Genomic DNA, 15959 nt, shown 5'->3' with positions numbered 1-15959 from the left:
AGAACACCCAAATCACCAATTATTCCTTTTAAGTCTCAAAAATTAGAGGGGAAGAGATCCTAATATTCGTGAAGTAATTCAACAAGTTTATCTACTATGGCGTCGTCCCAATAATATCTTATTTTTGAGTACTTCGGTTCTTCTTCAGTGCCAATCTTTACTTGATTTGTTTTCAAAGGTGAGGATATGTCTCAGTTTTCTATTTGGGGTCCTTCAACTTCGCGATGCCCTACTGCCTCCAGAATATTAAGGTTCTGTGGGTCTTCTTCTCCCTCTTCAATGGTCACATTATAGCATTCCAATGCGTGGCACAACTGGGTGCTCCAGTCTGGTTGGGTCCATTCCATAAGTTCATTCGGTTTTCTAAAGATAATTGTTTTAATCTCTTTCAAGGATTCATCGATGCTTGCAAACCTATCTTCAAAACTGAAAGTCAATAATAACCATTCCTTCAATACATCCCATTTCACGGTGCCATGGTGGACCTCTGTTTCAAGATACCAATTCATGGGGATAGTATCCAATGTATGACAAAATGTGTGTACCAACTATTGTTGTAGTTTTGTGCCCCATGCCTTAGTCCATTTTACCAGGTCATTGCATAGATCATCCCTTCCATTATACTTATCAATCATTCTGGTATTAACATGCCCAAACCGTAGCTTCATCATTCTTTTGTAATCTCACCATCCAGCAAAACTATCCTTATGTGTACCCCACCATCATGTAGGCATAGCACGTAGTGCCAACTCTAATGCTTGGAAGTGGTGGTCCTCAGGGACTTCATGCTCAAATTCATCCAAAAAAATATCTACATCAGTTAAACCATCATAATAATGTAATTTCCTTACCTCCAACGAAACACAGCGCAACGACTTCATCATCATATTACATTGCAATGTAGAAACTTCATGTAAGTGATTCTACCAATGCTCTAACTCCTTGTCTGAATCAAAGGTGTAGGAACTATCTTGGTCCCATGAAATCCACCCATCTTCCATCGGATTGATCTAGTCTTGATCTCGCCCTATTTTCTTGTAAATCTAATCTAGTTCATCGTCAATTTCTTCATAATCACGGACTGGTTTAGTATAGCGTGCCCCTTCTACAAGGTCTAGTGGCACTATAACCCTAAGTGACTTCCTTTCAAATGAAATCATTCTTTTCTTCAAATTAATGAGCCCATTCATATCAATAGCCTAATTGATTCCCAGGAGTGTAGGGTAGGGATTACTATCATCAACAATTTCTATAACTTTGAAGTCTGCCACCGCACTCACACTTTCGATATCCACCATTACCCCATATAATCATCCCATGGGGATGATTTTCTGCTGCTTCACCATCCTGAGCTGAATCGGGGAACAATGCAGCGCAGGTCTCCCCATCCTTTCCCATGTCTATTTCGGTAAAACATTCGCATTAGACCCCAGATCCAAGATGACATGGTCCATCTCATAATCACCTATTTGCATTGTTAGCCTCATCTCTCTCCCTTTTCATGCATTATGCTTGCTAATCTTTCTGACTGTGTGATGTTCATTAGGGGATTTTCCCTTACTAACGCATTTATTTATTAGTTCATGCAGGTCTTCCATAGCCTTGCCGTCGTGCTGCAGTTTCATGCAAGTCTCCAAAAACATCATGAGTATAGAAGGATCAACATCTGCAGGCACACTGAGTTCTTGAATCTTGCTTTGGCTTCCTAAGGTGGAGGCCTCTATGAAGCTTTTCTTGTCTTACATAAAAGCTTCCTTAGCATGATCAAGATCAAAGCCGACTTCCTTCTTTGGCACCTTGTGGACCCATCCCTCTTCTTTAGGTTGTTTACCCTTATCAGTGCTAGTCGTCATTCTACTTCTTAGCACAATATTAACGCTTTGATCTTCTTCACGGGGTTGAGCCCTCATAATTTGTAAATTCTGCGTCAATTGTTGAGGCTGCGTTTTCTTCTCTTGCATTTTAGCTATTAGAACTGGGCATTCTTCTATAGTATGGTAAAATTGTCCGCAATATTGACATGATGGGTGTGCAGGATTTTGGCATTCTCACACATAGTTCTCCAGCTGTCCGCAGTTGTAGTAGATAATCTGATCACGACCTCTACCAGGTCCTCCTCCTCAGCCTCGTTCTCGACCCTGATAACCTCCGCATGCACCTCCAACGCCTTGATTTGGAGGTCCAGTTTCTACTTGCATACGATATGTAGGGGTTGTTTCCATCATCAACTAATAGCTTCGATAGTGGCGCTCATCGTGGCCCACATATTTGCAAAAATTATAGAACAACTGTTGTGGTGTCTAAATAAACTTCTCAAGTAAATTGCAATTATTCATCACATGTTGCTCAGTAACTTGACAAATAGTGCACCACAATGCAGCCCCCATGCTCGGTCCTGCTGGGGCTACAGGTTTCAAGGGAATTGGTCCCCCTCCTATAATATAGTTCTCATATACAAGACAATGATCTTTATCATGCCCATGGCCCTTGTATTCAAAATCTATAACTCTAGGTGTAAGCTTGCTAACTGTGAGTGGATCTGTTGTACCCCTAGATTCGTACCCTCAACAGGTGATGCATGTAGCCTCATTGTGATCTCCAAGGCTTTTTCTTGTGTATCTATCTTCTACTATGACAAAGTGATCCTCAAATGGGCTAGAAGTGACGCGATAAACCAGTCATGATGCTGGTGATCTATGATCTACATGTTAGCCTGCCTGATCTGGCACTTCAAACTTAGATCAAAATCCCAAGGTGTCTCCTCAACCTTCATCATGATCTCTTTAAATTCAATCTCTCACTACGAGTCAGATTTAGGCTTACTAAACTCTTTGTTCAAAGTTGTCTTAGTTTCTACTAGTGTTGCAAGAGGATTATCAGTGCAATCCTACAAAGCGGTCACCAACTGTGCCTTCTTTATGCTATCGTCACTGATCTGTTGAGATATCCATACAACATTTGCAACAAACCAGAACTACTTAGGATCTTCACTTCATATTCCCTTGAAGATCGACATTTTCATTGTGTTCACCATGTTGAAAGATGGCAGTGGAGGTGGAGGTGTTGGCAAAGGTGTATGTGGTGGAGGTGGAGGTGTTGGAAAAGGTGTATGGTGGAGGTGTAGGTGGTGGTGGAGGTGTAGGTGGCGGTGGAATGGATGGATAGTTTTTTCTAGGAATCCCTTGAGTGATTAGCTGAATAGCACTGTTCAATGTAGTATGCCCCACCCCTTCATCATCACTTGAAGGAGGTCCAATCAATGGACTATACTCTGGTCCTGATCCTTTACGATTTCTAAAGAATCTTCCACTTCGTGTAACCATGCACATCAAGGTAATGGCATCACCCATTTTTCACATAACAACATTTTAATCCAGGTATTCAATGATATTAAACTCTTACCTCGCGGTCCTTTGAAGAATATTCGCTACAACTGACTGAGGTATCAACTAAAAATTCTATAACAAATCCTCCTAGAGTTCGATCAAGCCAGTGATTGACAGCCGACGTGAACTTATTTTCATAAGCTTCTAGTCATCGTACCAATTCTCGAGTCCACACTATAGGATTATCGAGCTTCCACCTTCCTTGACCGTGTGTAAAATTGGCTAACCACTCATACAGTTCAGTGGGGAAGGTGCAAAAGAAGATTTCGTGTATCTCAGTATACATATATCTGTCCAACTAATCTTCCTTTGACCTGAATGGATTCCAGTTTTCTTGCGTTGAGAACTTGTGAATCTTCCAATCCAACCACTTTTCAATTTCTTTCTTGGTTGGGTTCCAATGATGAGACATCACACATCTCTTTCAAGCAGATCCTAGTCCTGGCAATAGAACCATTTCTTGACTTAGGGGGTCCTAACCGAGGTTTAGAGTTAGTTGTGCCAACCAAAAAAACCCTACACTACTGGCCCTTTTGGAAACAACTCGTGTACCGCAGGCTGCAGTCTCACCTGAAGTAGTATCGGGGGATGCAAGAACCAAGTTTATGCATCTAGAGACTAGTGTGATGTCTTCCAGTGCTTTGGATCTACCTTTGCATAGATTAATAAACTCCTAGGGTACGCTACTACAACTCAATTAAAGTGGCCTTCATACCTTCGCAAAAGCCCATGATTAGTCGTTGTGGACCTTTAACAGTCGATTCACCTACTTACATGCACTAGAAAGAAATCCTAAATTGGAGTTTGTGCAGATCTAATTAATTCGCCAAGGAACATAAGAGAAATCACCAAAATCTTCGTGGAAGTGACTAAGAATTCATTCCATATATTATTAAGATAAATTCAATACAGTCGCATAGAATTTAATCTGTAATTCATAAAAAATGTCATTTATCAACAATACATAACATTAATAGAGATAAACAGAAATACTCAGGGATTCTTTGGAAAATTGTCTTTATTGATCTTTCATTCACTGATTACAGAATCAAACTTCCCTGTGCACAAAGCTGCAGGGGCCCGTGCACTCAGTTGTGAACTCTACCTAGGTCTACATGCACTTAGCTGCAGGACCTTCCTTCCTCTACCTAAGCACAGGAAGTAGAGCCTTCCGGTCTTAGCTTTTGCCCAAGACTCTTCAATGAACCCAATTCTCTATCTAACTTTCATCTAGTTACCTCTTTATTTCGCTAAGGCTCAACTATTTATAGACTTTCATAAAATTCCATGGTCCATGGACCATGGGTGAATCTTAAAACTGACTCAAAACTTTACGTAAAACAAGGGGCTAATCCCCTTTGACTCTTATTCATCCACATGCCCCCCTTACAAAAACCATGGAGACTACATCTTTTACAAAATTGTATACAAAAAGGGACTAATTAATTCCATTCTATCCCAGGGGACCCCACCCCAACACTTTTCTCTTAACACAAATTGTCATCACAAAAGTAATATAAAACTAGTATGCATGGTTACTTTCAACTCCATATTCCACGTAGGGAAAAATTGAAGGGTGCCCTAAAAAATAATGAAATAATTGTAAGAGATAAATATCCTTCTTCAATTTGATGAGGATATTTCTATATTATAAAAAGTCAATTTTATTCTATGTGAAACCATAAGGTTTCTAATGGGAAACATGGCAGTGTATGCTAACAGGATCGCTTGTCCCAAAACAAAGGGGTTCTCATATGTTATTTTGGAATTTGGATAGGCTTTGGTTTTAAATTAGATGATTATTATTATTATTTTATCTAATAAGCCTTGGTTTTAAGCTAGTTTTTCAAAAGTTGCAATTTGAAAAATTAAAAATAAAATCCAGATATTTTCTGATATCATCAAATCAAAACAAAATGAAAAAAATTACAATACCATGATCATTTCATTGAGATACAAATATGTTATACTTGTAACAATTCTACCTAGGAACTAGGTCTCGCTCTCTAAAGGTGGAATCTTCCTCTCTATTATTAACATCTAAATCTGAAGCTTGCTTACTCCACTATATTGCTCTCAAAAGAGGAATTTGAACTGATGTTTGTTATATAGCAATTATTGATGAATATGGAGAGAAAAAGGATAGGGAAAGTTGGAAATTTTAGCAGTTGTACGCTTATGAAAGAGAAAGGTGAAAAAAAAGAAGTTTAATCATATTCCATTCTTTTATCTTCTAGATGTGCATGTAGATATTGCATCCAAAAGTAGTGAAGTGTTAAATAGCTCAGGATGATGGAGATATTGTCGTATTAGGAAATGCTTATATATGATGGAGATGGAGATGTTGTCATATACACATAATCCTTACATATAAATGTTAAAAATATATAATACTTATAATAAATAATAATTGTATTATATGCAAGTTAAATATAAATAAAAGCATATATATCTATATGAATAAGAGAAATATGTAATGTGCATCTAATATAAAAATTTCTTAAAAAAAGATAAAATGACATATACTTATATACACAACAAAAAGAAAAGAATATAAATATGATATTGATATTGCGTTAGTGTTATCTTTCTTAATAATAATAATAATAATAATAATAGAATATGTAAGTGAAATATAAATAAATATATTTATATCTTTACAGGAGGATAGTAAAGGAAAATTTCAATTAAACTTTAATGTTAAACATTTTTTCCTTTTTGTAAAGTAAATATCCTATTCCTATAAATCAAGCATTTACATCAAAATTACCTAAATTTGTCTTGAGTAGCACTAGAAAAGATAGACACATAACTTCAATTTTCATACTAGTCAAATAAAACGTTTACTATGTTAGGCATCTAGTGCCATTCTTAAAAAAAACAAAAAAAATGAAAAAGACAAAAAAAAAAAACAAAAACAAAAACAAAGAAAAAAGTAAAAAAACAAACAAACAAACAAACAAACAAAACAAACAAACAAACAATCAAGAATTGAAGGTGAGGATAACATCATAGCCATATTTGAGACATATCAAATTTCAAATCCCCCACTAGAATGGGCTCTTTGCTATAGCCTAGCAAGCAACCAATTTTAGGAAGGATTCCATAAGTGAGATTTTATTCTTCTGAGTATGTTATTAATCAATTGCATATTCAGTTGCATATCATCTATTAGAAGGGGAATCCCTTCTTTTGTTTTATTTCTATCAACTACCACACATCCAAAAAAAAATTAATTACCAATATATATTGAGAGTGTCCATGTAATGGTTGTAGCATCCCATGGAGTGACTCATATCTACGACCAAATCTTCCAACTCTGTTAACACCTTTGATTTAGTCATGCAGTCTTGTTCATCAAAGAGAACCCTCTCTACCTGATAAATCTCTTCCTGGACTTGTTGTAGAGTATTCTCTTTATATCTAGTAGTATAGCTCTCTTCCAATTGTTGGGAACCTGAGCCTTCCTATTTTAAATAGTAGGTTGCTTCATGATGTACCCTAGCCTATTGATGGGGCATAGTAGCTAATACATTAAAATACTTTCCATGGCATAAGTAAAAGTGAAGCACTAAGCAAGAATCTATGGGGAAAGGAAAGAAGGGAGTGATACATGGGACAACGAAACCAAATGAGAAGAGACAAATGAGAGGGAAAAGTGTTGGATATCCAAATGAGTTTAGGCATTAGACATGTCATCAAATAAATATACTTAACCAAGGTGTAGTCAAGAAGAGGGGTGAGAGAGGAAATGAAACCAACTCCAATAAAGATCCTTATGAGTAGAGGAAGAAAGAATTGAAGGTTTCCACAATCACATGTGAGAGGATGAGGCATCACAGAGTAGAAGATGTGGAATAATATAATACAACGAAACAATCCATAATAATAAATAAAGCCAAACTGGTTGCAAATAAAAATATTATTTCCTTAAGTGATCACAAAACAAAATTTGATGGTGCTTGCAAATGCTAGTTTATAATCCTCATGTGCACAAGATTGTGGCGTTATGTGTGTTGAAAATGGAAATAAGAAAATGATGATTTAATTTATCCTTGAATTAAATTAGGAGAAAATTGTAATTCCACATCACAAGACAATGATAATGAGTTAACTAAGTTAATTTCACTTAGTTGGCTTAGTTAATTCGATTGGAGGGCCTAGCTTGAGTCACGTAAAGTGATTCCTATATTTTAGGAGCCTAGGTTGAGTTTAATTTTTAGTTGTAATAGTTTAATTCAGTTAAACTGAGTTAATATTAGTTAAAATAGTTCCAACTATTGGAGGAACTAGTAGGAGGTTTAACAGTGGGGTGTAGCTCCATGTGTTCAACCAGCTATTTGGTAAATCAACCATAATTAACTCATGCATGCATGAAATTCAATTTACTGAGTTGAGGTTGTAGTTCAAGGTTAGTGTACTATAAGTTGTATGTTTTTTCTCAGTTGTACACGTGGTGCATGCAGTTAGAGAAGGTCTTATAGGGATTGTGCAATTCTAATTGGGAATTTACCTAATTAATAAGGGGTTTATTCCTAAGGAAACAGTGCAAGGAAATAGGAGCTTGGTAGGCAGTAGAATTGGCCAGACTCAACTTGTGAGGTAGTGAGCTAGATTGTACTTGTGCAGAGATTGTTCAGGTTAAACATGCATTATATTTTCTTCTCTATTTTCTGTTCTAATACAATATACACATAGGAAGTGGTTCTGAGTAGCAAGCTTTCCCCTCAGATAAATCTCTGAGCATATGTGATTGAATCTTGTCTCATGATTTGTGATTTCTCGAATGATTAAATTGTATTCGTTGATGAGTAGAGTAGACTCAAGTCTTTGGTTTTAGCATATTACATAAGTAGTTTGAATCTACAAGAATTTTCTACAATGTGGAGAGAGTTCGACCCACTCAAAAATGACCAATACTCATGGTGAGGCATGGCTTGACTAAATAATCCTAAAACTATAGATAGTAAACATAACACAATAAAATATCTAAAATTGTTGAATAGAATTGGACATTAAACTAGATCTAGAGAAAAAGGCCTATGCCCTCAAGGTAAGTAATGAACCATGAGGATGATCCAAATGTGATAGAAGCCATTATGATTGTGGGGAGGAGGAATTTCCATGTCCACCCTCCTTAATAACTAATGGGACAACAGTATTGTGCCCTCCAACATGTCCCACTTCAAACACCCCATCTAGGGAAATTACACTGTTAACTTTAATTGACCTTCTTATTGTCTAAAGTAATATGAGCCAGCGGGAGATAGTTAGTGTTGATGATTAGGGATATTATCATCAAAGTTGAATCTAAACTAAGTGAAAGTATTTATGATGGTGATAGAATAGTTTCTTATACTACACTAAAAAGTATAGATGTGCAATGAGAGGAAATAAGGGGATCCTAGAAAACAAATTAATAATGTCTTCATGGGTGTTTTGAGAGTTACATGGAGTAGGAATGTTACCAATATCTAATTTAATTTATCCTTGAAAGTTGAATTAAATTAGGATAAAATTGTAATTCGACATCACAAGGCAACGAGAATGAGTTAATTAAGTTAATTTCACTTAGTTGGCTCAGTTAATTCGATTTGAGGGCCTAACTTGAGTCACGTAGAGTGGTTCCTATATTTTAGGAGCCTAGGTTGAGTTTAATTTTTAGTTGTAATAGTTTAATTATGTTAAACTAAATTAATTTTAGTTAAAATAGTTCCAACTATTGGAGGAACTAGTAGGAGGTCTAGTAGTAAGGTGCAGCTTCATGTGTTCAACCAGTTATCTGATAAATCATCCATAATTAACTCATGCATGCATGCAATTCAAGTTACCCAGCTGAGATTGGAGTTCAAGGTTAGTGTACTATCAGTTGTATAAATTTTCTCAGTTGTACAGGTGGTGCATGCAGTTAGAGAAGGCCTTATCTGGATTGTGCAGTTCTAATTAGGAATTTTCCTAATTAATAGGGGGTTAATTCCCAAGGAAACGACGCAAGGAAATAGGAGTTTGGCGGGTAGCAGAATTGGCTAGACTCAACTTGTGAGGTAGTGAGATAGATTGTACTTGTGCAAAGGTTGTTCAGGTTGAACAAGAATTATATTTTCTTCTCTATTTTATGATCTAATAGAATATACAAATAGGAAGCAGTTTTGAGTAGCAATCTTTCCCCTCAGATAAATTTGTAAGCATATGTTATTGAATCTTGTCTCATGTTTTGTGATTTCTCGAATGATTAAATTGTTTATGTTGATGAGTAGAGTAGATTCAATTCTTTTGTTTTAGCATATTACATAAGTAGTTTGAATCTAGAAGGAATTTCTACAATGTGGGGAGAGTTTCTCCCACTCCAAAAATGACCAAAACCCATGGTGAGGCATGGCTAGACTAAATAATCCTAAAATTACAAACAGTAAACATACTACAATAAAATATCTAAGATTGTTGAATAGAATTGGAGATTAAACTAGATCTAGAGAAAAAGGCCCATGCCCTCAATGTAAGTAATGAACCATGAGAGGATGATCCAATTGTGATGGAAGCCATTATGATTGTGGGGAGGAGTAATTTCCATGTCCACCCTCCTTAATACCTAATGGGATAACAGTATTATGGCCCCCAACATGTCCCACTCCAAACATCCCATCTAGGGAAATTACAATGTTAACTTTAATTGACCTTCTTACTGACTAAAGTAATATGAGCCAACAGGAGATAGCTAGTGTTGATGATTAGAGATATTATCATCAAAGTTGAATCTAAACTAAGTGAAAGTATTGATGATGGTGATAGACTAGTTTCTTATACTACACCAAAAATTATAGATGTGCAATGAGAGGAAATAAGGGAATCCTAGGAAACAAAGTAATATTGTCTTCATGGGTGTTTTGAGAGTTACATGGAATGGGGATGTTACCAATATATTCATCTAGTTTCCACATGTCATAACATGGTTATCCCATGTATTTAATTAATCATTTTCATGTAGCATATATGATTCAATAAATCATCAATTATGTACTTTTAAAGTTGCATAGTCTATGCATCAACTTAGATGTAAAACATTTCAAGAAAAATCTGAAAGCATTTAACACAATTCAAAATATTCAAGGAAATTTCTTTCATCAAAAACACCAACTTATCACTTCATCAAGGTATCTCAAAGCTTTTTTAGAGGCAAAGCATATTAAGATGATTTAATATTTAGACCCGAGGAAAGAAAACCAACACTTTGAGGATTGTACACTATGTATTATCCTTATTGTAAGATTAATGGAGGTCCCATAAAACTCTTTTCTTTATTGATGACTATCAAAGTAATTTCATGATGTGACATGAAATTTGGGGTAACATGGAAGGTTTACATATGTCCTCTTCCTTCCTCATGGTGGTTTTAATGTCCATGTGTCATACTGTGAATAAACTATCTATATATCAAGGTATTCAATGATTAATATATGGAGGACTAAAAATGAATTCTCACTGATTTGTTGTTGTTGACTCAATGCAATCATGGTCATGGTATCACTTGGGGAGTCATATATTATTCATTACAACCATTTTGGCCACCTAGGAAGGGTGAGACAAAGGAACATAGAGTAAAGTGGTGAAGATTAACTAGAAAGGATTTTCCTAATTGAGACACAAATGCACATAAAGGATCAAGTATTGAAGGTGCCATGCCATTATGTTAAGGAATAACTCAAAAGAATAATATATGAACTAACTAACAAAGGAGAAACCTAGGTAACACGTACTTAGAAAATTTGTAAAGTTTCTTGTCGAGCTTATCATGTGTATGCTAATGAATGTCATATACAAGTAAATGGGTTACATAGGTAAATTTAGACAACATCATAGATAGTGTACATATAACCAAATAGAAGGGCATCATTGAAGCAAGAACTCATAGTCTTAAGGTTGTTTAAAAGGAGTGTCTTCACAAACAAGGTAATAATTACATGAGCTAAATACCATGCTTCAATTTCATGAGGTTATCTAGATATCATAAATAATTCAGATTCATTCACTATGAACCTATAAGGTTTTATATTAATTTGTATCCAACTAAACTATGACTTTATTAATTTGTATCCAACTAAACTATGACTTTAAAATAAATTTTCATTCCTATAGTTAAAAATCTCATATTTCATTATCAAATTTGTAATCTAACCACCTAAAAACTACAATCTAAATATTTCTAAATTTTTCAAATCCACTTAAAATGTAAAAGAAAAATACAGTCCCTGCAATATTCCATTCAAATACAAAGATTTCGTACTTTAAACATTCTAAATAAAGTGCCTTGCATTCATGTCTTTTAGTTAATGCTTTACAATGCCTTAGTTATTGAAAAATATGGGGAACAAAAACAAAAGAGGTGTAAGAGAATATAAGGAACAAAAGCAAAAAGGGAATAAGAAGTTTCACTAACTGTACAATTATGGAAGTGGAATACAACACAAAAGGGATTGACTCATCTTTTTTCGTTTCCCTCATTTATGTATTTAGATATTAATTTAAAATTTTCAAAAATGTTTTAAAATTTTAAATAATAAAGATAATGTGATGTACTAGGAAACACTTACCTATAATGGAGATATAATCATATACCAATAACACTTAATATTAAAAAATTAAAATACTTACAAAAAAAAAAGATGTATATAATAATATTATATATAAATCAAATATAAATATAAATATTTATATTTTTTTTATGAAAAAGGATTTATATTAAAAAAATAACAATACTTACGAATAAATAATATTATAATATTATATATAAATCAAATATAGATATAAATATTTATATCTTTATGAGAAAGAAAGATTTGTTGTATATCTTTAATATAATGTAAGGTTTTATATATCATATTCGTTAGATTGTAATTTTAAATGATTTAAAATTTTTGTATAAAACAAATTTATAGTAATTTATTGCAACTAAATCATTACTTCGAGCCCTTCGTATGACAATTTCATAGATCCAAAAGTAAACGTTAAATATCGCAGCCCTACAACTTAAAAAATTTAGTGGAGTAAGACGTAGTTTTGATTTTTGTAAAGTCAGCCACATTTATTTATCATTTAAAATGTCGTGTCGCAATGAGAATCGAGAATATGCGTTAGGGTGACGAGATTATGTGCTGGCAAACGTGTCGAACTGAATGTAACGTTACATCAGACCAAAAACTTGATTTTAAAGTATACAGTAAGAGATGTGCAAATGTTCATCGAATTCACAAAAGTACAATCAAAAGTTAGTTTTTTATATATAGATCTAATTTATATTTACAAAAGTAGTAATCAAAATTTATATTTATATAATTTGAGTAGACTTAATAATTAAGAATATGTGTTTTTTTATAATTTTGATCAAATACAGGTTCAAAACTAGAAAAAGTGGAGTATATATGTTTTAGTAAATTTGATAGTCTGGCTTATAGCCGTAACTTAACTAAAATTACATAAAAATAATAATAATAATATATAATCTGAATTAAAATGTTTGGAGAATGGGTAAGTTAGATCATTGTTTACTATTAAATGATCCAGTTATATCATATCCTAAGTAGTTGGGAAATCAATATGTTCATCAAACCACTAGATTTAAGATCTTTTAGCTTTTTAAGAAAAGACATGAGGTGCGTTTTGATCCACTTATGTGTGCACTAGTCATGAAACCATCTAATATAATCTCTCTAGGTGCAACCACAAGTTTGACCACTACCTAAAAGTGCACCATAACTTTAAAGAAACCCTTATAAAAATTGAAACTGGCCAATCTTTAAAAAAAAAAAAAAAAAAATTCTTCACTTTCTACCATTAAATCCAATCCTTATTTTAAATAAAAAAATAAAAATAAAAATAAAAATAAAATAAAATAAATCCTATCCTAAGGAGGTGAAACTCTTGAAGTGAACTTACGGGATTCCCATGATGTCATGAAATTGGAGGTTTCCTGGAAAGATGCCTTGCCGTTGCACAGGATCACTAGAATCACAAGGCAAAGAATAATGGGTCTGATAAATCTATAAATAACTTGCCAGTGAAGGCACAAGGTCATTGGTCTGGTCTAGGGATTCCATTGATTAGGCTGTGTGATAGTTTGAGTAGATGGGAGTTTACCACAACTGGGCTAAGTTCCATTCTCAGTGCTGGGGAGTTGTACAGGCGACACGTTCCACGAGTTTTGTACCCCTCCCACCACTTCTGTGCCTGCAAAATTTGGAGTCCTGGCTTCTGCTTTATCTTTGATCCCACACAGCTGATCGATATCCTCCAAACTTCATGATGCAGTGCACATTCCCCCCAAGTTTTTCCAGTGCTGAATTGGCCACTCATGCTCATCCTGAGGCCTATGATTTGGTTCGCAGCTGCTTGAGTAAGGCAGCGGGAGAGATTCAGACTAATAAGTCCGCCATGAATACAAATCCGAGTTCATATTGGCAGTTTGATCCGACACCTTATGATGATGCAGTCCTGGATTTTGGACAGCCCCACCAGATTCTTCTGGCGAATTCGGAGCAGCCCAACGGCGAGGACTCAGCGCCGAAGCCCTTCGCGAGAAAGGCTTTTCATAACGCCAGGGAACGGCACAGGCGAAAAAAATTGAATGTTCTCTACTCCGATCTACGATCGCTGCTGCCCAAGACAAATTCGAAGGTAAATATACCAGATCCATTTTAACACACAGAGAGAAACTCTGAATAAACATGGATTGATATAATAGTTTGATTAGGTGTCGTTCATCCGTGGGACTGTGTGGGACTGTGTGCAACCTATCCGGTTTTCATTGGTCATTCGTCTTTAATAATATAAGTGGGTAGCTAGAGGTTACTAGCGTTTCCCACCAGTTTTGCTAATTGGAATTGAATAGGTATTTTGAAATATTTTTGAAATCTACAATTAAAAAACAAGGCATCCATCTCAGTGCTGGGCCTGTACAGTTGTTTTTAGTGTTTCTTCCTCTTTTATTTACTCTGAAAAAACATTTTGAAATATTCCTGAAATCTGCAATCAAGACAATGAAGCATCGATCCAATAATTTTATCCAGCTTGCTTACTCAAATTGAAATGGGTATTTGCAGAGGAAACTGAGCATTCCAAAAACCGTTTCTCGAGTGCTGAGATACATTCCTGAACTGCGCAACGAAATCCAACAACTGGCCAAACAGCGTGACCAGTTGGTGTCGTCCATCAAAGCATCTTCTGAGGTCTCGAAATCTGCAAGTGTTGAGCAAGCTGATCTTATGGAACCTCATCCAGCGCCGGGCTCTTGTGATCCTCCGGTTGTTAAAGTACATGCACCGTTGGGACATTCAGAACTTATAATTACAGTTTCCACAAGTAAAGATGGGATCCAGCTTTCTGCGATTTTGTTCGCGCTAGAAGGGGAGGGACTCGAGCTGCTTAATTCCTCTACTTTCATATCCGAGAACAAAGTCCATCATCATCTTCACCTTCAGGTGGGCTGGATTAAATAATAAGGATAATAATCCAATTAGATATTAGGTTAGGTTAGGTTGAAGCAGTAGATATTAAATTTTTGGTGTATAACATTATTTATTTGTAACATAAGTGATTAATCCCTAAACAACGGTTTCACTGCTAAAACTTATACTCATGAAAACATATCTATCTCTCTGAATTTGAACCTATAATCTGCTTAACTCACTTCAACTCTATTGACAGAGGAAAATAAATGGATATAGAAGTCATTTGAATTGGAGGAGAATTTAAAATAATCTGTGATAGATCATTAATGGTATTGCACCTTTGTATGTATGTTTCAGATTACTTCACAGAAGACTGAATTCGATACAAATCTTCTGCAGAACAAGCTTTTCATGTTATGTGAGAAGAGCTTGCCAGCCTTGCGAGTTCATCAATTTTGTAATCGAGCTAACTAACTTGCATGCTAGAATGTATGGATCCATGCATCCGCAAGGTAGGGTTCATTGTCGTTTACCACACAAAAATACAGTTGAGACAACATCGGTACCTACTGTTTATATTCATTATATTGTCAAAATTATCACAAGAGTTGTACACATGATCCAAAGAGTAAGGGTTTTTTCTTCCTCCTATAAATGTTCATTAAATCAATATGACCTGAAAGTTGCCTCCCTTTGTGGCATTGGTGTGGCATTGTTGGTTTTCAATAAGGACATATTTTGGGCTTTAGATTAATTTAACTAAAAAATGCAGAATCTTTATAATAACTTTTATATATATAATCTAATATAATATGGATCAATTAAATTTAGTTTGGGTGGTTGAAAAAATAATGGTTATTTTAATATAATTATTAAAAAGTATATTTATTATTAAAATTTTAATAATTATATTTTATATTACTTTTAATAGTAGTTACTTTTCCACCCACATTCAATCAATCTAAGTTAGAAGAAAAAATAGTGGTTATTTTAATATAACTATTAAAAAGCATATTTATTATTAAAATTTTAATAACTATTTTATATTATTTTTAATAGTAGTTATTTTTCCACCTACTTTTAATCGGTGTAAGTTAGAAGAGTAGTTTTGTTGCACTTTCCTTGAGAGGGA

General features: G+C 34.7%; 1 protein-coding gene across 1 annotated transcript; it reads left to right on the top strand.

Annotated features, from left to right (window-relative positions):
* Positions 1-13471: 13471 nt before the first annotated feature.
* On the top strand, positions 13472-15424 carry LOC149158771 (transcription factor bHLH101-like). The gene is made up of 3 exons (XM_089433374.1): positions 13472-14054; positions 14480-14857; positions 15185-15424. Exons 1-3 carry the CDS (start codon positions 13680-13682, stop codon positions 15299-15301), a joined length of 870 nt encoding a protein of 289 aa, XP_089289500.1. The 5' UTR covers positions 13472-13679; the 3' UTR covers positions 15302-15424.
* The last annotated feature ends 535 nt before the right edge of the window (positions 15425-15959 follow it).

This window comes from Pinus tabuliformis, chromosome 5_2 (genome assembly GCF_031772625.1).
Source record: "Pinus tabuliformis cultivar Carrire ecotype Pingquan chromosome 5_2, CPIR1, whole genome shotgun sequence".
NCBI lineage: Eukaryota > Viridiplantae > Streptophyta > Pinopsida > Pinales > Pinaceae > Pinus > Pinus tabuliformis.
This window is presented reverse-complemented; position numbering and strand designations above follow the sequence as displayed.